General features: G+C 42.4%; 6 protein-coding genes across 6 annotated transcripts; 2 read left to right on the forward strand and 4 right to left on the reverse strand.

Moving 5' to 3' along the window:
• Nucleotides 1-826: 826 nt before the first annotated feature.
• On the reverse strand, nucleotides 827-2,607 carry EAE98_010773 (uncharacterized protein; the record flags this gene model as incomplete). The annotated part of the gene is made up of 5 exons (XM_038958395.1): nucleotides 827-1,242; nucleotides 1,344-1,517; nucleotides 1,817-2,320; nucleotides 2,384-2,536; nucleotides 2,592-2,607. 5 exons carry the CDS (start codon nucleotides 2,605-2,607, stop codon nucleotides 827-829), a joined length of 1,263 nt encoding a protein of 420 aa, XP_038805220.1.
• A 690-nt stretch (nucleotides 2,608-3,297) lies between these two features.
• On the reverse strand, nucleotides 3,298-4,743 carry EAE98_010774 (uncharacterized protein; the record flags this gene model as incomplete). The annotated part of the gene is made up of 1 exon (XM_038958396.1): nucleotides 3,298-4,743. One exon carries the CDS (start codon nucleotides 4,741-4,743, stop codon nucleotides 3,298-3,300), a length of 1,446 nt encoding a protein of 481 aa, XP_038805221.1.
• Nucleotides 4,744-5,759: 1,016 nt separating this feature from the next.
• Nucleotides 5,760-7,222, reverse strand: EAE98_010775 (uncharacterized protein; the record flags this gene model as incomplete). The annotated part of the gene is made up of 2 exons (XM_038958397.1): nucleotides 5,760-6,651; nucleotides 6,723-7,222. 2 exons carry the CDS (start codon nucleotides 7,220-7,222, stop codon nucleotides 5,760-5,762), a joined length of 1,392 nt encoding a protein of 463 aa, XP_038805222.1.
• Nucleotides 7,223-8,246: 1,024 nt separating this feature from the next.
• EAE98_010776 (uncharacterized protein) lies at nucleotides 8,247-10,735 on the forward strand (the record flags this gene model as incomplete). The annotated part of the gene is made up of 6 exons (XM_038958398.1): nucleotides 8,247-8,499; nucleotides 8,555-8,880; nucleotides 9,141-9,311; nucleotides 9,425-9,844; nucleotides 9,967-10,062; nucleotides 10,187-10,735. The coding sequence occupies 6 exons, from the start codon at nucleotides 8,247-8,249 to the stop codon at nucleotides 10,733-10,735; spliced, it is 1,815 nt and encodes a 604-aa protein (XP_038805223.1).
• A 416-nt stretch (nucleotides 10,736-11,151) lies between these two features.
• On the reverse strand, nucleotides 11,152-17,018 carry EAE98_010777 (uncharacterized protein). The gene is made up of 3 exons (XM_038958399.1): nucleotides 16,589-17,018; nucleotides 13,093-16,536; nucleotides 11,152-13,028 (listed from the first exon to the last, which is right to left on the reverse strand). Exons 1-3 carry the CDS (start codon nucleotides 16,916-16,918, stop codon nucleotides 11,643-11,645), a joined length of 5,160 nt encoding a protein of 1,719 aa, XP_038805224.1. The 5' UTR covers nucleotides 16,919-17,018; the 3' UTR covers nucleotides 11,152-11,642.
• Nucleotides 17,019-19,295: 2,277 nt separating this feature from the next.
• EAE98_010778 (uncharacterized protein) lies at nucleotides 19,296-21,415 on the forward strand (the record flags this gene model as incomplete). Its single annotated transcript, XM_038958400.1, has 4 exons — nucleotides 19,296-19,368; nucleotides 19,442-19,757; nucleotides 19,804-19,854; nucleotides 19,908-21,415. The coding sequence occupies 4 exons, from the start codon at nucleotides 19,296-19,298 to the stop codon at nucleotides 21,403-21,405; spliced, it is 1,938 nt and encodes a 645-aa protein (XP_038805225.1). The 3' UTR covers nucleotides 21,406-21,415.
• Nucleotides 21,416-23,243: the final 1,828 nt, after the last annotated feature.

Genomic DNA, 23,243 nt, shown 5'->3' on the forward strand with positions numbered 1-23,243 from the left:
ATAAATAATACAAATACTCACACTTGTGAATCCAAAAATACACAGTCGAAATGAAAAGCGATTTGCCTGAACCTTGATTATACCATGATCGTATGGTACCCTATTGGTCACATCACTCATAATTTGAGCCCCCTTTCCTGGTTCTGTACTCAGAAAGATCTTGATATAAACTATTGTTCCATTCTGGATGTTCTGTTCATCTATCCCCTATTCCCCAATTCGAATACCAGATCCGTTCATCTGTATGTTAATCTCAAGAAACACCCCATCCAACCCCTTTCCACCTTATCCCTATTTGATAGATCCCACCCATGATAGGCATCCCCAATCCAATACACTCCCAACCATCCATAAACATATCCGTAAAACGCCGTGCATGAATCGTCCATCCTCTACGATATCTGAACCAAACGAGACCATGATAATCAACTTGTGTTCTTGAGCATCTATGATTGGATGAATAGTGAACATCACATGCTTAATCCATCCCATCACCCTCCTGTCCCAAGACAACGCCAGATTTCCATGTACTGATGTATCCATAAATCAAAATACCCCTCGTTCCCATGAAATATCGCTAGAAAGAGATCCAAACCACCCAATTCCTGTACGCCCTACCCAAGAAATGTCTAGAAACAGAATCTAGAGAACCGAACCAATTTCTGAATTACAAGTGAAAGAAGCTCTGGATCGAAGGGATCAAATATTTGTAAGTAAGTGACCGAAACAGTGGGTGTGAATGTTCCAATCGGACTGAAACAAAAGAACCAAACCAAGTGTCCCAGAGAACATGAAGTAAAAAAATCAGAAATCCCGTAAAGCAAGCTCAAACTCTTGCAGCCATACTTTGTTTTCTTTGCGGAGCATTCTGCAACGAAAATCCACTCGGTCTTCTACCCGGCAAGCCCATTTCCCCATTTCCATTTTCATTTGTACCATCTCCCATTCCCCCCATTATCTCATCTCCCACAGCATCCTCTCCGTTTTCCATCGACGGTGTCGCTTTCTGGACTACCTTACAGATATTTAATGTAAATCCATTTGTAGCGTTATGTAATTGTTCCCATAATCTCTCATCTCTGTATCGATACTGGATTGGATATTGTATAAGTGGTGGGACTAAAGGTTGTGGATTCCAATTTGCGAGACCAGATTGAACGGCGAGAAGTTCTTCGTCAGAGTCGATAGGGCCATTGAGTAGTTCTTCGTCTTCAAGAGGGGCATTGGCGTCGATTGCTGCTTCTGTTTTTGTGATTAAGTTAGAAGTCGATCTTTGGAATTAGGAAAGAGTGCGGTTAGGACTGGGAAGAGGAAGGAAGGAAGGAAACAAAGAAATATCATACTTTGTTGTTTGGCTTGGTTTTTCTTCTGGTACTGCGAAAGAAGCATATCGTAAGGTAAGGTACGACCAGGAACAGCTCTTTTAGCTCCCATAGAATGCGATTTGCAGGTTAAGGAGCGGGCGCAAGGAACACCATCTTTCAGGACTCCACATTGGCGTTCTACATCGACTGGACCTTCAGAAAGAGTTAATTTGTTAGCTAAAAGTGTTTTTTGAAATAATCTTGTAGACCGTCTAGTCTCCATGATTGAGATAATTGGGTATTTCGATAAGAATGAAGGAAAAGATTAAATGCAAAGTAAACATCTTCAAAAGTCGGAGAAGAACTCTTGAGACGAATAGTGAAACCCGCATAGAGTGACACTCAGATGGTCCCCCCTTTAGACGCTTCCACTACCTGCCTCCGCCGTCTTCCCCATTAACCCAAAATATGAAATAGAAGCGATTGAAGCTTCGGTGATCAAAAATGCATACCTTTTGGTTTCGGAGCCTTTGGTTTTGGCTCTTCCTTCTTTTTCTTCTGTTTTGGACCCTTTTCTCCCTCGCCATCTGCCTTTCTCTTCTTCCCCTTCGCATCCCCATTATTTTTACCCGCACTCTTCTTCGAACTCTTGAAGCCACCCGGGCCCTTCTCCTCATCATCGTCATCATCATCACTGCCCATTTTTGTATCTCCATCTCCATCGACATCTTTATTTGCCAATTTCTTTTTGACCTTATCCCTAGCTTCTTTCGCCTCCTTCTTCTTTAACAATTTGACTCTCTTCGCATTCAAACATGCTTTTACATGCGAAACTGTTGCGGTCTTCAATACACTCTTCTTGCAATGCTTACAAACTTGTAAATCGGGATCATCTTCTAAAGGTCTGCCTGTAGCAAATGTTTCAAGCGCGGCATCATCCAACATATTAACTACAGGACCAGGACTTGGAATTGAATTCGCGATTGGTGTATCTGTTCCTTTCTTCTTCTCGTCGACTATTGTAGCCTGATTAGTCCCTCATCATGAGTCGTGTTGTAGAATTGTGGTGGGAAGAATACCATCAATAATACTTCCTTCTCTCCAATTGCCAGGCTTATTGTGCTTCGGAGGTTGTTTCTTTAATTTGATAGTGCCTAATAACTTATCGCCTCCTCCTCGTTCTCTCTTGGGCGCGACTTTGATAGTTGAATCATCGTCACTCGCGACGGAAACTGTTGATATTGATTAACATATTGAATTGCGACTGATTGAAAAGAAGATGTTTACCTCTCCTGCTAGCCATATCGTCGCGAAACTTTGAGAAAATCTGTTGCAGGAGATGTGATGATGGTGGTTATTTCTTTGTAATTGGTGTGATGTTGGAGTCTGGACAAGGCTGAGCTCGGCTGAGATAACCTTACTGGCCCACTAATAACTAGGGTTGATCTCGACTCCTCGATTCGGTAAATTTCCGGCGATTTGTTCCTGCAGCCTGATCTGATTCTGGCCTGGTTTTTGGCCTGTGATGTGTGTGGAGTTGTGGGGGATTTCAAGGTTGTCCTTGAAAAGAATTGTTCATATCTTTTTGCTTTTTCTTATCTGATGGTTCCAAAGGGAAAATTGTCGGCTTCAAAATTTGGTACAGGGAGCCATTTCGTAGGAGGGAGACTGTAGAGCCTCAACATATATCTACCTAGCTTTCAGAGTAAGACTCTTGCATCGATGAATGTAACTAAAGATTTCCAACAAACCTTTCTTTCACAGCAAAATAACTTTCCCGTTTGGAACGCTGCACATCTTAACATGTATTCACGATGTGCCTGGTGCCTATACATCCATTTGTCTTGATAATTTCTACAGATATAATCAGCTGAGAAATCTGCATTATTGAGATATGTATGACTTGTTATACTACATATTATCGATTCTTTGTGGTATCTATCTAGTGAAATTTACTCATTCCAAACTGTATATCCGCTACATACATCCACATCTATTTCCTACTCCTACATCTAGGCACACCTCCCAGATATCCAAAACATAATGCAGCAACCACAGCACACATGCCGGCCACCACTGCGTTCATATTCCCATACCCAATTCCCTCTCTCAAACTCCCCGCCATCACGGGCCCAACAGTGAATCCTGCACTGAAAACCATACTATTCAACGCATACAATTGTGCGTATGGTCCTTCCTCCCCAAATAACTCTGGATTGGCATTATGATATTTCTCCGCAACGTAGGATGCTTCCACAATACTCGGTGCTCCAATCAACGCCATCCCAAATCCACAGAGCGATAAGAGGGCACAGTAAAGGACTAAGTCATGCGTTGTATTTGAAACGGGAAGACGGAGGAGGATCAGAGGTAGGATAAAAAATGTGTACCCAATTGTTCCAATGATCTTGGGCCCGTATCTATCAACTCCCATTCCAGCCAACGGACCGAAGATGAGAGAGGTGAGAACAATGGGGGTAAAAAGTAGTCCAGTTTGTAAAGCTGTAAATCCAAAGAGCGATTGTGACTGTGTGGGAATAGTGGCGTCGAAAACTGCAAGAATAGTAGCTTGCATGAAAGCTACTAGTTCTGCTGTAAGGAGCCGGGGGGAAGAGAGAAGATAAAGAATTGGAAACTTTTTGACGAATTTTGGGAGTTCTTCGCGAATTTTCCAAGAGTCAAGATCTGAGTCTTTTCCATTCCCGAGCAATGGTGCCTCTTCTCCATTTCCATTTCCATTTCCACTCTCACTCGCCCCTCCTTGTTCACTTCCGTCCAATCCCTCCTCAACCCCCCACTTCCTCGCAACCTTCTTCTCAATAACCGCCACTCTCATCCCAAAGTCCATCCCTAAAAGCGCAATTCCCATTCCAAACACCGCATTACTTCCCACCTTGTCATAAACCACTCCTCCCAACACCGGCGCCACCAATTCCCCCGTACTGATGAAACTGAAAATAGTTCCAATCGTGACTCCCAATTTCTCACTTCCAACCGTGTCCATCACGAGCGCCAATCCGATTGTCCAAACCGTTGCTCCTGAAACACCCTGGAAAATTCTCGCGATTATCAAGACCTCTATACTCGTTCCTAGCATTAGGAGCACCGTACTCGCTAATAGAGCTACTAAGCCTACTAGAAATGGAAGTTGACGAGAAGATAAACGATCGGCGATATAACCAGCCGGAAATGAAAATAATACGGATGCTCCTGCATAACAGGCAAGGAGGACAGAAGTGTAATATTGAATTTCCGATTGTTCAACTCCTATTCGATCAGAAAGGATAAAGGGTAAGATGGGCACGATGAGTCCATATAAAAACAAATCGGTAAACATGCCAACGGCTACCGTGGATAGAATGAAGAAGGTATTAGAACGGGCTTCCAATGCCCAGGGACGTTTTGATGAGGAGGATGCCATCGAGGCTATTGATGCCATGACTGGCGATTTCGAATCGTGGAGATATCAATCCGTGGCGGAATCAATCTGAATTATGATAAAAGTATCGAGTTTAATCAATGTTGAGGAATCCGATGTCTGAAGAATATATGAAAGAAAAAATTTGGAAATTTACATAAGACTTTGTTGTGCATGTCGTCATGTGTAAATCTTTTGCCTGGAGTAACCTACTCGAGTACTTCCAAAGATTTTTCTCTTCCAATGAATTTTTTTTTCTGCGGGTAGGTTAGACCCGAAGCTAAAAGCTAGTGTGTAGTGTAAGTCGGAATCAATTTCGGAATTGTTGTCCTATCGGGAAAGATATAAGATGAAGATGAAGATGTAATATAAAGTATCGAGATGAACCCAATTGATATGTTATGAGAAGTTTGGGTTTGTCAAGCTTACCTATATTGTTTGCTTTGTTGGTTGGGTTGGTTTTACGAAAGTATGATAACTTTATCCGAGCTATTCATCCAGGGGTATTTTGATATCATGAAGCTCCTTAACTACTATATAGATCTACTAGGTAGGAAGCGCGATAGACCTCCACCATGCGCGCGGTAAGATTTATGATAAAGCACATGGAATAAGAGTAAAGTATAAAGTAAAGTGCAAGTGAATCTTATAAAATATATTCTATATAACCCCACGGTATTTGCTGTTCCTCTCTCGTCTTTTTGCTTAAACATTTTCATACATCACAGCTGTAAAACAAATGAACTCACAAAGTAAACTCCTCCACTCCTCTCCCTAACCCCCTTTCGCTTCATAGGTATTCTTCTCAGGTATCCATCATCCAACCCATCCCCCTTTTCACCCCTAGAAAATAACAATCATAATATAAATACAGAAAAAAGCCTCTGATTTGTATGAAACCAGAAGACTCCCAATTCACTCCAACCTCAACGTAGAAACGAAGTCCATAATATCCATCCCTCCCCTCTTGATAAGTAAAGAAATCCACAAACGAAAACCCACTTGATTATTTGGCTTTAAACCAACTTTCCTCTTCATTAAATATAGCTAACCTTGACTCCCATCCCTATTGTTCTCTTGACCCTGCCCAGTCCCTCACTCATCATCCTCCTGATTCTTTCCCTGACTTCTCTCCTTCCAAACACAACTGCTAGCCCAGCTACGAAAGCGACCATTCTCAACATGGCCATCGGATTCTTTAAATTAAAATTTCCTCCCATGTTTTGAAGGACCAATGTCAAATTACGCATTATAATTCCCACCTTTTCTATTATAGTTTTTTGTTTCGTTTCTTCTACCGATTTTCGAGGATGTGGTTTAGTGGTCGAAGATTTGGAAGATTTGGAATGTCGAGGATTGTTAGGCGATGAAGACGATGTTATGGATCCATTGGTCATTACTGGAGCTTCATCTTCAATCCCGTAGTCGACTTCTGATGTCCCTCCTACGCTTGCTCTGGATTTCTTATCCATTTCTTCTCGTCTCCTTTCCTCTTCTTCTCTCCGACGTCGACTTTCCTCTATATCTCTCTTGAGTTGCTCTTCTCTGTATTCCTTTTCCATTCTCTCTCTCCTCTCCCCTTCCTCACTTTCTTCCTTAAGGCTTCGCAATGCCCCAAGGAAAGCCTCTCTTCTTTCATCGTCCAAAACTTCACTAATCGTAATGAATTCTTTCGCATAATCCCATTCATTATTTCGGAGTAGGACATGTAGGGTATAGAGTTCTAGAATCTTTACGCGAGCATTTAAGTCTCGTGGTGTATCTGTTCCGGGTTGGGAACGGCGTTTGGAACCTGGGAATGGATTTGAGGCCGTGGGTGTAGAGGATTGGGACATAGAGAGGGATGGTGTATTTGATGTTGCGAGATATGTTTCAAGACGAGTCTGGTTTGCCTTTTGGGTGCGAGCATGAGCTAAGAGAAGAGTTGCTCTATTTTATTGTTAGTCTCTTTCTTTACAGTGGAGATATCTGGGGGTTGAGAGGGTGCGGGGAACACGAACAAGTTTATGACGACGTCTGAATCTACATCCCCTTCAATTCCATGATATCCGTTTTTGACAACCTCCTCCCAAACTTCTCCGTCCCTAACCTTGGCGACGAGTGCTCTGAATTGACTTGTTCCGAATGCTTGCTTTCCTTCGGTAGGGTCCAATTCCAAAATCGCATTCAAGATTGTAAGGTATAAACTCCAGACTTTGATGCGAGTCGTACGGGAAGCTTTTGATATTGGAGCCAAGGATTTCGCAGGGTCATCGGGATTGGCGTTCTCGGTGTCGGAGGGAGAGGATGGTGTAATTACTGGTAAAATGGTTGAAAGCGATTCAGGTAGACGACGCGTTAAAAAGAGCGTTGAGGCTTGACGATAAGTTTTCGAGATTTGAGATGTATGGCGAGATGAAGAAAGGGAATTGGAAAGGGATGAATGGGACGATGAAATTATATGTGATGAAGATAGCGGATCTGATGGATTGATCGCCGTAATAGATCCATGAGAAGCCATGTCTGCCGAAATGTTGTAGAATTGAAAGTAACGACGCGAATAGATTGAAGGAATTAAATACGGGTGGAGGGGACGTCGGGGAATGAAGAAATGAAAGGCAAAAGGACTAGGACGTAGGTATGTATGTATGACATTTGAAAATGTCTCTGATGATTGTAACGAGGGAAACGGTTTAAAGCCTCGGTCCAGGAAGGTTAATATGATTGAGGCATAGGGCGGTGTGTTGACTCATGTGATTGGTTGCTCAGGTGGTTGATGAAATTAATTATGAAAGGCTTGAATGGAAATGAAAGGTGGTATAAAATTATGCACACGCTTCACTTCCAACCTTGGAACAAAGAAACAAGAAGCACGAGATCATAGTAAGCAAGTGAGGTTTGATTTAAGAAATACTATTTATTATCTACTCGGAGAGCTACCTAGGTATATACATTATATATATCTAAATTTAATTGGTAAATCTAAATCTGTATCTGTATCTGTATCTATATCTACATCTACATCTACATCTATATCTACTCGTATATATACATTAATCCTATATATTTATATACACCAATCAAGTACAACCACAAACCACATAGGCAATCGATCATACCTAGATACATCTCATACATCAGACGATAGAATGCGAAAGAACATGTATTCAATGTAAAACAGAGAATACAAACAAGATCAATCTTTCTTCAATCTTCCTTCAATCTTCCTTCAACCATCTTGTCGCCTTCCTTCCCCTTTAGCTCACCTCCCATATCTCTTCCCTTTCCTTCAACACCAACGTATTTCCCAAGTAACATCTTCTTCACACCTTGAACTCCATTTGGGCACTCACACTCGCTCGCGATGGACATTCCTCAACAACACGAATAATCAAATTCACCTTCTAAATTTTGTGCTTCTCTTCTCCGCTTTTATGTGGCAGTAAAAGTAGTAGCTTCCCAATATACTCTCCTCGAGCAACAACCAACAGTAACCGCCTCCACCCAAACAAACCTCAATATCTTGCCGCAAACCCACCATCAATATGGAGGTTGATAAAGAAAACTGGCAGCGGCTTTTGCTCCCAATCTTAAAAGATATTGCGAATGCTACCTTTGTTTCTTTCGATTTGGAAATGAGTGGGATTACTACTCGTCCAAAGCATACTTCCCAAGAACGAACTCACGATCTTGGAAAGCCAAGTCTTCAACAACAATACGAAGAAGTAAAGGACGCTGCCGAAACTTTCCAAGTTCTTCAACTAGGTATTACTTGTGTTGAGGAGGACCGTGAAAAGGGTTAGTATAATGATTGTTTTCGTCACTCTTGATATTGGACGTTAACCATCCTTAGAATACTATCTTGCTAAACCTTACAATATCAACCTCAGTCCACTGTTGCTCTATGATAGAGTCTTTGATCTCGACCGCAAGTTCTCTTTCTCCAGCTCTGCTACCAACTTCCTTCAATCAAATGGCTTCGACATTGGTGCAGTATTCACCATGGGCGTTCCCTATTTATCGGAGCAGGAAGAAGTTGAGGCTCGTGAACGTTATGATCAGAGGATTGAGAGAAATGCAGCAATTCCTAGCATTGTTTTCGACCCCAGTGATGTTGGAACATTGGAGTTTTATCGGAGGGCTAGGTCGATTATTACTGAATGGATCGAGGCAAAGGAAGTAAGTAATTTTCTGTTCACCATCATACATGTGATCACGTTTTTCATATTCCAGCCGATAGTCTTACAGAAGATATTTTATTTGAATGATCGATGTGGACTTGCGTGCTGTAGCCGTTGACATATTGATCAAATACCCCCCTTGGTTTTTAAATGCAAGTTCATCATTATCATCCTCACCTCGGGAGATGACATTCTTTGTAAAGACGATGCAAAATTATGATGATTTACTATTTCCCACTACTTGCTAACGTATTCTAGCCTAAGATGACCTTTGTCAACGTGGATAATCCCAAAGGTCCTTTGAATGGTTTCCAACGAAGATTAGTCCATCAACTTGTCCGCAGCGAATTCCCACAGTGTAGATGTTTTGCTCGTTTGGATGGATCTTTTATGCAAGTTGAAAAGATTGATCATGATAGAGAAGCAAAGGTATGCTATTCCAATCTCTCCAACCTCCTTATTGTATTTTATACTGAATGATTCTACACTTCCCCCCCTTTTTCGTTGAAAACTCGATATTCTGCCTTACTAATGGTGCATAGTTCAAAATCGAGCAATTGAAGAAATTTAACCAGCGAATCGCCACTCAATCTGGAGCAAGATTCATCTTCGAAGCACTTTGTGGTGGTGACTTGACAGGTATCGATCCAATGTGGTCATATACACATGATGAGAACGCCCAACCTAACACCGTCGATTCTTCACATGCTGCTCTTGAAGCAGAGCTTGCAAAAGTGACTAAGAAACTCAAAGAGAAACAACAAGTTATTGTTGGTCATAATCTTTTCACAGATCTTTGTTTCCTCTATAAGACATTCATTGGTGATCTTCCAGCTGGAGTGGGAGATTTTCAATCTCAAATTCATTCCCTGTTTCCTTTCGTTATTGACACCAAATATCTTGCTACGTATAACAGCGATGCTATGAAACCTCGCGTTAACCTCAAAGAGCTTTTGATTCCGGTTAGTACAATATGCCCTTCAATTTTATCCTTCCCATTATATGAATATGAGAGGAGTTTCAACATCTAAAATGTCCAATCAATCTCATTCCATTCTTCAAGAAACTAACCCGCAAACTTTAGTTTCAAAAAATTCATATGCCACTCATACTTCTCCACGAAAAACACAATACCTATGGCGCCACTAATGGAAATGCTCACGAAGCAGGCTTTGATAGTGTAAGTCCAACCCCCTCGCGCCCCCATTCTCAAATATACAATGCATCCGTACTTCCCACCCTATGTTCCAAAGCACCCTTTCTTTTCTTTCTGACAGAATTCTAACTCTTTATCCCTCATTCAGTGGATGACAGCCGAACTCTTTGCCAAACTTTCAGCTCAGCTTTATGCCGAACAATCAGATTCTCAATCCCCATCTCAAGATAATTACAAACACGACTATAGCGACGACTATATTCCTTCTTCGGATTCTGACTCTGAAGACGAAGGATCCGGAGGTGCTTCTCTCTTCTCTCCTGTATCCAGTTCTACTTTCTCAAGATCAAAGGGAAATGCAGATAGAGATCGTCCAGGTAATTGGCACGCAATGCAACTGAATAATCCTTTTGCAGCGCTGGAACTCGAGAAGACGGGTAAAAATGGAGGAAAAGTTAAGAAAGACAAAAAGAAAGTACAATTTGGTGATGGAGGAAAAGTGGAGGGGGGCATTCAACAATGGATTCCGAATGCGGAACATGCATTTTGGGAGAATTATAAGAATAAATTGAGGGTTAATGCTATTGAGGGAGAAGTGTGTGATTTGAGTGGTGGCGGGAGAAGTGCGAATGGGGTTAATGGGGAACGAGGAGAGAGGATTAGGAAGCAGGGGAGGGGAAAGGGTAGTTGGGCTTGAGCTGATTCAAGTTGAAGGGCTCTTGGGGGATGCTTGCGCTGAGGGACCGAAAGGGCTTGTAGGGGACGGGGAGATCTCTTGCGATTATCTCGATATCAAGTCACGAGGAAACGCACTTGACGAATCAATGAGTGGATGAATAAATGAAGCAAGCAAGCGAGAAAGCAAGCGATATATCCAGGGTATCATAGAAAAATTGGCGTGGATCTTACATAACTTACTCTAGATGCGCATGCATGAATCAATGAGTCAATGAACCAAATCTTACAAACCAAGTTCACACATCTATCTACATGTCTACCATGTTGAACAATTGAAAATTACATTCACATTCATATGCACATGCACATGCACATCAAACCATACCATACATGCACATATTGACAATCATATAAACTCCGATGTAAGATTACTTTCAAGCATATCCGTATCATATCATATAATCCTAAAGACCTAGAAAACTAGCTAGCTACATAGGTAGATAGATACATATCCACAAGAAGGAGAAAGAATCTCAAACTGAAACGCAAAGCAAGTAAGTACTCATGCAAGTAAGCAAATCAAAGCCATCTTGCCCCAAACGATCCCATTGCATTGTATTTCCATATTTCCATAATTCCATCTCCCATCTCCCATCTCCCAGCTTCCATAAACGTGAAATTACACTTCTCCTCATTCTCATTCTCATCCACACAACAGCTAGGTAATAACAAACGCATCGCATATCCACATATAATAAACAGATTCAGTCAACCTTTTTGCTTCGTAAACCGGGTATACGCTGAACGCTTTTCTTTGTTTTCATTTTCTTTTCTGTCCTTCCCTCATTCTTCACGCGTCCCCGCTGTTCCCTATATTTCTATCCATTCTTCTGGGCTTCCATTCGACCGATCAATCAATCAATCAATCACTTAGCTCTTCCCCTTGTATTCCTCCCCCTCCCAACTACATCCTTGGTTTTCCGCCCCTTGCCGCCCTTCGCGCTCTCCTTCACCTCTGCCGCCTCGACCTCCTCTTCTACCTCCTCTTCTACCTCCTCCGCTGCTTCTTCCTCTGCCTCCTCCTCAACAACCTCTTCCTCTGCAACCTCCTGAGCCCTCCCCCTAGTATTCCTCGTCGGTTTCAACACCTGTCTCTCAGAATTCTCTTTCGTTTGAACAGGCAACTTAGTTTTCTTACCACCCCGAGTTTTCTTGCCATTAGCTTTTGGTTCAGGTTCTTCGACTTCTTCTTCGATTTCAGCTTGGACTTCTGACTCAACCATTTCCACATCCGCATCAGCAGTAGGAGGTTCTTCTTCTTCTTCGACTTCGACTTCAGCTTCAACTTCTGGCTCCGGACTTGCAGCTTTCGCACCTCTCCTACCACTTCTTCCCCTTCCAGTCGCTCTAGCATTCCTGGCATTCGACTTGGTGGGTTTAGGAGAAGGTGTAGGGACTGCCGCTTCAGGTTCCACTTCATTGTTTACATCTGCTTGGGCCTCCTCCTCGACCTCTTCCTCTCGCGGTGCGACTTTCTTGCCATTTGATTTCTTAGTCTTAGGTGTTGCTTTGGTCGATCTCGAAGCGTGTTTCGGAGGCGAAGATACAGGTTCTTCTTCCATATCAACATCCTCTTGTTCTTCTACCTCAACATTGACTTCAATCTCAGCCTCATTCTCACTTGCAGGAGCTGGGGACGTAACGCTAGATGCAGCTCTCGGGACCACCCTAGGCGATTGCTTCTTTTTTGCCGATGCTGTTCTTGATCCACGTTTGGGTTGTGGGGGTGTTGGTTCTGCTTCGGATTCTGCTTGTGGTTCGACTTCATCTTCCATAACGACGTCTGATTGTTCTGCATCTTCTTCGACAATGCGAGTTGACTTCTGAGGTGTCTTTGCCTTGGGTTTTCCCCTTCCCTTGCCTGTTGATTTAGGTACCGGCTCTTCTTCCTCCTCGACTTCGTCGGCATCTTCTTCCTGTTCAGCATCACTTTCCTCATCTTCTTCCTCAGGCTCCACCCTATTACCATCTTCATCGAAATAATCCCATTTACTAACACCTTCTAACATCTCATCTTCATCCTCGCTATCATCCCTATCAATATAACTCTTTTTCGCACTTGCAACGCCTCTTCCACTCTTTCTTCTCTCTGCACTGCTGATTGCTGGCGTTCTTGGTTCTTTAATCTTCTTTGGTTTGGGAGTCTTGACGACTCGCTCTTTCTTGGAAGCTGTAGATTTAGGTCTCCCTTCGGATTTCTGTTTCTTAGCGGTGGGGAGGGATGAATCATCGATAGATTTCCGTTTTTGTGACTATCAATAATATTAGTAAATGATGAAAAATAAGAGATTTGGGATGAAAGTGAGCGAATCGTACCTTCTTCTTATCCGCGTTTCTGACCAACTTATCTAATTCTTCATCCAATTCCTCTGGGATGTAATTCTTTTCCGCAATCTCTTGCGCAATACTATGAGATTGCAGAGCACCGAACAACTTGGCTGGAACCCTTACTTTGGCTGGATAAGATTGCATAGTCCAACCTTTCTTGGCTTCCCACTTCTGAATCACAGCCTGTGTGAGATCACTCAGAACGTAAAGATTTTCAGATTCAGCTGGGTTGATAGCATCTCGAGCTTGCTTGACACTTTGAGCATATTTGTAGATAAGACCCAAGTTATCTTCCGAGGCAACAGAAGACACATAGTATAATATATAACGAGCATGATCAATAAGCTCGGCAGGATCGGCGCTATAATCAGGGTGGTGGGCTAATAACGACAAAAGTCGTGGCAGAGTTTTCTCCAATACCATAGTCTTGGAGTCGACGAAGACCTTAGCACGAGAACGAATCCACGTGATGATTGAGTTCTTGAAATTTATTTCTGGTTCAAAAGCAGTCAAGAAGACGATTGTGTAAAACCGATCTGGAAGCTTATCCTTGACCAAATATTTCTGGAGTTTTTCAATAAAAGCTTTTCGGACATTTGGATGTTCGTCTTGTGCTACGAAAGATAGACGGTCGAACTGAGCGGAAGCTAGGATTTCGTCAAAAATCGGAGTAGTGCAGAGCTTGAGCATTAACTGTGCTGCTAATAGCCTCAAACGAGATTTATGATGCCTGGGAGTATCCTGCTGCTTGGAAAGCTCTCCATTGTCCACAATCAATTTGTTGAGAACCTTGAAGACTGGTTGCGCAACAGTTTTGACTTCTGTTTCTTCAACTGTACGCAACCTATTAACTAGAATCTTCAAGGCCCAACATTTGGCTTGGCATTCTTCGTCTAGCTCATCATCATTCTGCCATTTGGGATCGGTATCTTTGGCTGGAGTTCGAACTTGCAGGAGAAGCTCTTGGGTGGTAATTTCAAGAATCTCATCACTAAAATCGTCCGCAATTTTAGGAGACAATAGTTGCAATTGACTAATAGCTGCCAGCTTGGTCAAAAAATGGCCTTCCCCATACTTCCACTCCTTTGTTGACTTCTCCAAAAGATCCTTCGCATGCATTTCTTTTCGATCCGTGGCAGCCATCAAAAGAGTGATCGCATATTTTGCAGCTCGAGGTGGTGTTCCAAATGATGCATAACTGACTAACGTCTGAGCAAACTTGCGATCTTTGGGAAGTGATTTCGATTCGGTTTTGCTTTTGGCAAATACTGCACATGCTTTCAAAGTTGCCACAGTCCCTGGATCATTTTCTTTAGTCTCTGTTGGTGCCTCATCTTCCAAAGTCTTGCATAATTCCTTGATATTTGCAGTCAAGACTTGTGGATTCTTTTCGGAAATTTCATTCATGACCTCCTGAGCAGTAGCACCCAATCCTTTATCATCAGTTCTGGAATACTGGAGAATCGCAGGCAAGTGACTCCGATTGTATACCAAAAAGGCAGAACGGTAAATGATAGGCGTTAGCGTGTCGAGAAGGCCAGCTGGAGCATTGGGTGCTGCTTCAATGCGCTTAGAAAATTCCTTGATCGCATTGTGAACAGTTTTGAAATCGCTCTTAGGATCCATCGTGTACCGTAAAAGTTGATAAGTTCTTCGATCATGGAGCTTCGCGTACTTATGCAAATCTTGGCTAGTACGTAAAGGATCTGGAAGAAATTGAAGAAGATATTCAATAACTGCGCCGAGTTTCTGTTTAACATCTGCGGCATCACCTTCGGTCACTCCGCCGTTGAAATCTTCGCATTTCTTAATATAAGCAGCAAGCACATCAGAGTATGATTTTGTTCGGGCCTGTATAGCGAAGAAAGCTTTCTTGGGCTTGGGATCGAGGGATCGAACCAACAGCAAAATGCGTTCTGCTCGAATTTTATCTGCATCGAATGGTTCATCGGAAGATAATTGTGATTGAGAAGCGCCATTCTTTGAAATTTTGGCCTTGGAAGGTGGATAAGTCAGAGGTAAGAGCTGCTCGAACATCACATGATCCAAGACAACGTTAAGTTCTAAATCATTGGCAAAGAAACCTTCGAAGATTCTCGAAGGAATAGCACCCAATGACGCGATCACACTCTCGTTTCCTGCCGCAATCTCACCAGTTGCTACACCCCATATCGTACCAAGTGTCGTCATGGCCTCTGCTCGAACGGCAGGCTTACGGTCTCTCGCTCGATCTGCCAAATTACTAAGAACAGAACCGGACTTGACTACTGGGCCATTAGGTACAAGTTTCTCCATGATATCCACCAAATTGAAGCTTGCAACAGCTTTCACAGCAGCAATTCTGACCTTCTCATCTGGATCATTTAATTTCTCCGCTAATGACTTGACCAATGCAACTTCGTCTTCTCGGTTCAATCCGATACCTCCAGCCTCAGTCACTAAGATTCGTCCAATAGCTGTGGTCCAAGCTGAACGAATGACTGGTGATTTGTCATTCTTTCGTCCAATGAAGCTATGCCAAACGGATGGATGTGTTTGAGAAAAGGATTGTGGTGAACTGGGTTTGACGAGGATACTTGTGATAGGCGTCACTGGATAGTCATCAAGTCGCACGGGAGGATACGCAGCAGGATCCATATTAGGAAGAGGTGGTGGTCCTGCCGCACCAATACCAGATATGATATCTCCCAAAGTCTCGGTAGCCAACAAGCGCAATTGTATATTCTCTGCTGACAATTCTGCCTCTACTTGAGGAATAACATTCTGTAAAACAGAAGGCGATGCGCGCCATAGTTCTCTTAGAAGTCTGTGGGCCTTTTCGAGTTCTTTCAAATCCTGATCCGATGGTCCTGTTGGGGCATCATCTCCATCTGAGTCCGCGTCATCCTTTCGGTGTCCATTCGATTTGCCTCCACTTGTAGAAACTTCCATCATAACGTCGTTGAAATATTGACTGACGTAACGAGACATCTTATCAGAGCAATCATTACAGATAGTCTTTGCCATATTGTATGCTTCTGGGAGATCTTTCAATAACAGTGTAGATTGCTTGTCGTCGGCCTTTGCACCATGCTTGCCTTTACCTCCACCAGGCGTAGCAGCTCGTAGAAATTGTGCAACAATAATATCGATCACTGGTGCTCCCACGACTGGCGCTTCGTCGACCAAAGTAACCAAACATTGTGACATATTATATTCGACATCTTTGCTTATTTGCTCGTCTGTAGAGGACTTCAAAGAACCGGAACATATATCGAAGAAGGTGCTGAAAAGATGGAGCATGAGATCTTCGGCATTAGGAAGATCTGTCATCAAAACGATACTCTTAACTTCTGAGAGAGATGACAAAACATATTTGTGTTCGGTGTTGTATGGATGACTAGGATTGGCAAGGGCTGGTAGAATGATACCAACGAAGAAGGTGAATATATTCTAATAAAGTTAGATCCTAGTTTAGCAGTGTAAGAGCCCGAGAATGATATACCTTAACCTGCGAACTAGTATATGGTGCATCAGGAGCGCAAAGCTTCAATATATCCACCAAACAACAAGCTGTCCATGCTCTTACTCCGTTGTCCTTATGATTCAATAAATTTTGCGCCGCGAGCTCTTTAGCCACTACTGTCAATGATGATTTATCTATTTCCTCCTGATCCATATCCCGCAGCTCACTCGCAAGCTTTTTAAGTCTCTTTAAGAGAGTTTCGGTCGCAATGGGCTTTCCTGCGCGCCATGATAAAGCTTCGTTGAATACTAAGCTGGTAGAGGGTTCTTCCGGTTCAGGAGATTCGATCGCACCGCGGCGCGGAGCCATTATCAATTGAAAACTCCAATCGCGGAGTCGTGATTTTGGTAATTATTTTCGTTCCAGTCAATTTGAAGATGCGCACAGTGATGGTGGGTTATTTCGTGGTTGAATGCGTTTGATGGTGGATGTATTGAGCTTATTGCATGGGTGGATGGAGGAGAAATCGCGTGTAGTACCAAAGTGCTCTGAGACGCGTTGATTAAGCTTTTTTGGGTAATCGCGCTACGGGTACATAGCGCATGGATGACCACAATACAACGATGTATCGATTAGTTGGAAATCTTTCGACTTCTTGATTGTTTAAACTTACTCTCGAAAATCCGTACTTTTCTATGGTTTGAATCTGATATGTACAATCCGTACGATATGGACAATCTGTACTTCTCTATTGTTTGAATCTGACACGGACGGACTATCTGACATGGACAATCCGTACTTCTCTATAATTTGAATCTGATATGGACGATTTGTATCTATCGATTGTTTGAAGTTGATCTAGACTATCTGGTAATCTTAGAAGCAACTGTGATAAATTTCACTGGCAGTGTCGCCGTGGTCCGTTTATCATGCGATGCCTGGATGATCAGATCATAGCCGGCCTTTTCATCATCTATACGAGTATGGCATGCTGTAACGGATAGATATATCGTCTGCTCGGATGAGTGCATACTACCTACTTATAGACAGTTTCATCCACAGCCACAGCATACAAGTCGAGCTTGGAATCATGCTTGCATTCTAGTACTGTAAGACATTGCTCTAAAACTTGATATGCTAGTGGTTGGCCTCCTCGTATGGGTGTAAATCCTTTTCTCCGGATCCTCAGGATATATAACACGTATTGTATGGACGACTAGATACCCAAGTGACACACTTGGCGAAAGTTAGTTTGATATCTTTGACTGGAAACTTGATGTTGCTATCCTTTAGGAAAGAGCGCGCACCAAATTGCTGCTAGGTTCACCATTTTAAGGGTATGATAGTTCAATATCCACGGACAGTTCCCCCATACAAGAACTCTGCTACTCCTTCACGAAGAGAATGATCAAGTATAACTTGGAGGCCAAGCTCGGGATCATGGCACTGGACATTAATTTGAGAGACAGCTCCCACAAACCAGCAAGCCCATGAGTGAACCAACTTGTCGACCTTTGTACCATGTACATATCTGAATCGGGTCTTATGGTGATCCATTTCTCTTGTTTTCAGCCCCCATGATTGAGATGATTATGGCGTTAAAGATATCTATGGTGGAACGATGAATGACTTCAATACTCGGTATCACCATCAAATCTTGTTTTCATGCCTATGGAAACATTCACTACAAAGACAATTCAGAGATTAGCAAGAGAAATCTTTTCTGGGGCGAAATGACGCTCCGCTGGCCCTTCGGGGACCACTGCCGTGGAGGCAGACTATTGGGACCTGGTTAAGAAAGGTGCTCTTTATCTTTGTGTGGATTCCTAAGAAACGGCGCCAGCTATATCTGGTATTGGCACTCAAACCTGATTTCTGTTGGACATAATGCACTGCCCAGGTGAACTACGACCGGATATGATATGATGAGAAAGAAGTGAATTTATTCTATGTGGCTAGCGATATTCTGAGTGAGATATCTGCTTTCCATTGAGTAGGTATCAATATCGAGAGCTTTATCTGGCCATACCTACATATTTCCTTTGAAATAGACTTGCTACTGTTGGACTGGATCAGAGATATATCAATTGTACCTATTTACCTAGTAGGTACTGGTATGCTATCTTTGAGAGCTTGAAAAGTTTCTACTATGATATTTCAATGTTTGCTTGGAGTTCCAAGGTTTGCCCAGGTGGAGAAGGCAATGTTGCGGTTGCCAATTAAGGAAAAACAATTTCAACCAATCAAGGTATACTTCACTCTAGCAAGAAGCTGAGATTACATAATTCCTGGATAAAATTAGCCAATCTAAGTAATACTTCTTTCAATAATTCTTCTATTGCTGTTAAGAATTCACCTCAAAATTGATTTCGGCAAAGTCCTTCGGGCCGAAGCAAAGTGTCAGCCTTCTTCCGTTAAATATCTCCTCAGTTCTCAAAATATCAACCTTCTCCTCTCAATCTTTCTCTCAACCAAAATATTAACACGCAAGATAAACAAAAATCGTCGAATTGTTGATCAATTTGACATACCACATTCGTTTTTGAGTCCATCCAATTACCCAAATACTCTCATTGTCGTCTTTATATCTTCCCCTCCTCTTTTCTCAATCTCTGAAGGACCCAAAAGTACTTTCACTTCCCCCAAAACACAAAGTCTTCTCAGAAGCTTCCTTCGACGATACTTGACTTCGTATCCTTCATCAAAAAATAGAAAGAACTCTCTTGGATTCATTACAATCATCAAAATGAAACTCCTTTTCAGTATTCCACTCGTTGTCTCTGCGCTGGTTGCTGAGGCTACTACTGGTGGAGATGCAGGTAAATGTCACGTTCCGCTCTTCAGAATATCAACTCTACAGAATAATTTCTAACTTCAATTCATACAATATAGTCAATAATCAAGTCCACAATGAGGCTCGAATCATATCAAACGGAGGTGTTGATCTACCAGGAACTTCACTTGTCACCGTCAATAATGTTGTTGTCGCATCAACATTATCTTCTGCCTTCGGCGACTCCTCTGCAGCTGCATCAAGTCTTTCTGATAATTTCCCCCCTGTTAGCCCTGGTCATACAAATGTTCGCAGCAGCGCCTATAAGTCTACAACTGTTGTTCTCTCTACTATCACTGTAACGCCACAGAAATCAGTTGATGTCACTTCTGTTACACACGCTTCCACTTCTCCTTCTGCCATTGATAGCCAAGGGTATGTAAATCAATTAATTTTCATGTACTATACTAACGAAATATAGCGCTGCTCTTGTTTCTCCAACCAATTCTGGTGCTGCGATTACATCTAACCCGTACGTATTCAACCATTGACAATTTAATAGATGGGAGTTGATTTATTTCTTAGATCTCCGGCCACTTCTGATATTACTAAGCCAATAGTATTGGTGATATCTAGCTTGGAGCCAGAGCCATCTTCTTCAGCTGCCACTATTGCTCCACCTTCGTCAACTCTCCAATCTTCTGCTGTTCAATCATCTATTGTTGAATCTTCTGCAGCTCCAACATTAACCGCTGAATCCGCTCCAGATAACCAATACACTTATTCAGCGTCCCCTACTAAATCTTCGGCCGTTCTATCTACTGCTGTTCCATCATTGCCTTCGCAATCTTTGACAATTCAACCAACACCACTTCAATCATCTGCAGCTCAAACATTGACAGAAAGCGGTACCAGGCAAGTTTCGATTGCTTCAAGCCTTCCAACAATCGTTACCAGCGATGCCCCATTTCTCAGCGGCACTGCTTCAACTGTTCAATCATTGAGTAAGTCTGTGACTTACCCAAACCATACGATTGCTTCAGTTTCTTCGACATCCAGTCTATCTACCTCTGCTACCTCTATTATTGTCGGAACACCAACAAGCAACTCTGCAAGCATTCCTACAATTACTCCACCATCTCCACCATATAAAAATGGGACAAGTACTCCAGCAACAGACAACATTGGCACAACCTCAACCTCAGCTACAAGCACAACTACAATCACTTCAACAACAACTCGTACCGGTACCATTACTACGACCATCACAAGATCATCTGCTGATGTTACTTCTCAAAGTATTATTGGCAAACTTCCTGACACTGATGGTCCATACCTGGCTGCGCCCACTACAGAAACCTTCACTTCTGGTGGACGCACCTGGACTACAACTGAGACTGGTCCTCCAAGTACTGTTACTGCATCCCTCATGTTGAATCCGTCATATTCTGCTTCTAGTAATGGTGGTGTTGTTTCTTCTAATGGTGCTGCGCCATCTTCAGGAGCTTGCACTTGCCCATCTCAAGTCACGGTCACTGTTACCGCAACACCATTTGTTGTTACAGGAGGTACTCTTACAGCTACTGGTTCATTAGTTGCATCATCTGCCAACTCTCCAGAGGAATCTAGCGGCCCTTCATTACTGAGAGCATACTACCCCCCACCCCAAGCATCATGGACTACACACAGCATTCCTGGATTCATCGGTGTTACCATTCCAAGTGGAGGCATGTCCTATCCTGCTGAAGGATCGGCTACTTACTCACCTTCTACTACCCCCACCAATTCTCCTTCCCTCTCCCACACTCATCCATACATGAGTATAGAACCCACACCAAATCTTAGCGCCTTCTCCAACTACTCCACAACCAGCGCCGGTAGTCTCTTAGGCACAGCAGTAGGAACCGCCGTTGGCACAGTCATTACTCCAAATCATGCCCCTACTACCAAAGCATCAGTTGGCCTTCCACCAGCCGCTTCAGTCACCCCGACCATTTACACTGGCAACGCTGACGTCAATGTCGCCGGCACCGAATCCGTCGCCTTAATCGTCGGTTTCGTCGCTCTGGTTATTCTTTTCTAATCTTTAAAATACTTTATTTGAAGAGAAGAAAAGTCGAACCTTGTTGTAGAACAACTAGATGAATCGAAAATATGGTGTGGCGATGTGTTAAGAATCTCAAAGTGGTGGATATCCAGAAATGAGGAAATTGCATTTATTTATTTACTTGCTCTTTCTTGCATCTTTCTTTTACATATCTGACTACATGCCTTTAGGATTTTTCGTCGGAGGATAGGATGGATAGGGTTTGCAGGATGATCTTGCCAGCGGCGTACAGATTAGGATTTTAGAGGCTCAGATTACTTTCTCTTATTTAGTTAGTCTTTATGAATCGACGATTTCATGAATCGTAGAAAATACATCGATTTAAAGTGCATGTGAGTACAAGATTATGTGATGATACCTACTTTATACATATGGCCACTAAGAGAGAAATTACTTCACTGATTTCATTCCTGAGTTGACTCATTTTGGTTACGTGTGATGGAGAGAAGAAGTATTACGTAGATAGATATGACTCTTCGTGAATGTGTGTTACGCAAATTTTGAAATTCAAGATTGACAAATATGGGATTGGCTTTCGGACGACTCTGGCTATCCACTATCACAATGCTCATGTAGTTTGAATTATCTCCTAATCATGATGCTCTGGCCTGCTTTATTATCAACACTCAGATTCTTGGAGTGTGCAATACAAATTTCGGAAGAAGTATCGGAATTGGGACTCAGGTATCATCCTGAAACACGATCCCCTCCATGAAATCCGGTATATCAAGCCCACATCTCTGTCAAGCGATTAATGGAAAGGAAGGAGGGGGCGTTTTGAGACCTCTCTCATTTTGAAGGCTACGAGAGATCGTATTATTGTTATAACGAGGGGTATGAAGAGAGGTGAGTATTAAGTTGCGTGAGTCTATGAAGTCATTTTCGTTTACATAAATTAAATAGACTATTAGGTGGTGGTGTAAGTAAGGTCATTGTAGAAGGAGTGGATTTATAAAGGTCATAGGACTGCTGGGTAGCTTAAGCGATACACTTGGATGTTCGTGAATTAGATAACTATAAGTTTGTCTGAAGAATGAAATCTACACTTGATTCCTACTTGATATACCATCATTCGAGGTGCTTTTTCCAACCAGCATAAGGATTCTAACCATTTACATTAAAGAATCGAACTGATCAGGAAAGATCATGTAAGAACTGATCTTCAATTACTCAATCAAGCTTGATTCATTCAATCACTGCTAGCTGGAGATTCTTGCAACGAATAACAATAGGCAGCCCCAGAGAAAACTATTCATGTAGACTCAGTTATCTCGATGTCCTCAATATCTATGATGATACTACAACTTTGAGAGATATATACATAATATGATATTATTTCAGTCTCCTGGAGTGACTTAAAACATAGGTACTACTATCGAACATTTCAATGTCCGGTTGAAGACACTCTAGATATCTCAAAGATTTGAGACTGCAATACTGATATATATGAGATAGTGTCTCAGTCGAATGCACCAATAACTCTAAAATCTCTTGCAAATACGCGAACCGCCGTGACGTGACTCTTGACGAGCATGAGATCACACTTTCACCAGATTTTAGAGTGGGCAAAAATTGGAATGATTGTATTTCCACCGTAAGATTACAAGCTCCCGTGGAATATATAAGTAGCCTCCGATGCTCAAGAGAATGTCATTGTCTGGGACCTGCCCAACATGTAGAAAATTGAAGAAATCGCCAAGGTTCAACGTCGTCTAGATCTATGCTGGTAGTAAGGTTACCTTCCACTTTTACTTTGATGAAGATCACTCGTATTTGATCCTTTCATATGACTGAATATACGTAGCATTCAATAC

Source organism: Botrytis deweyae (genome assembly GCF_014898535.1).
Source record: "Botrytis deweyae strain B1 chromosome Unknown BDEW_040, whole genome shotgun sequence".
NCBI classification, from domain to species: Eukaryota; Fungi; Ascomycota; class Leotiomycetes; order Helotiales; family Sclerotiniaceae; genus Botrytis; species Botrytis deweyae.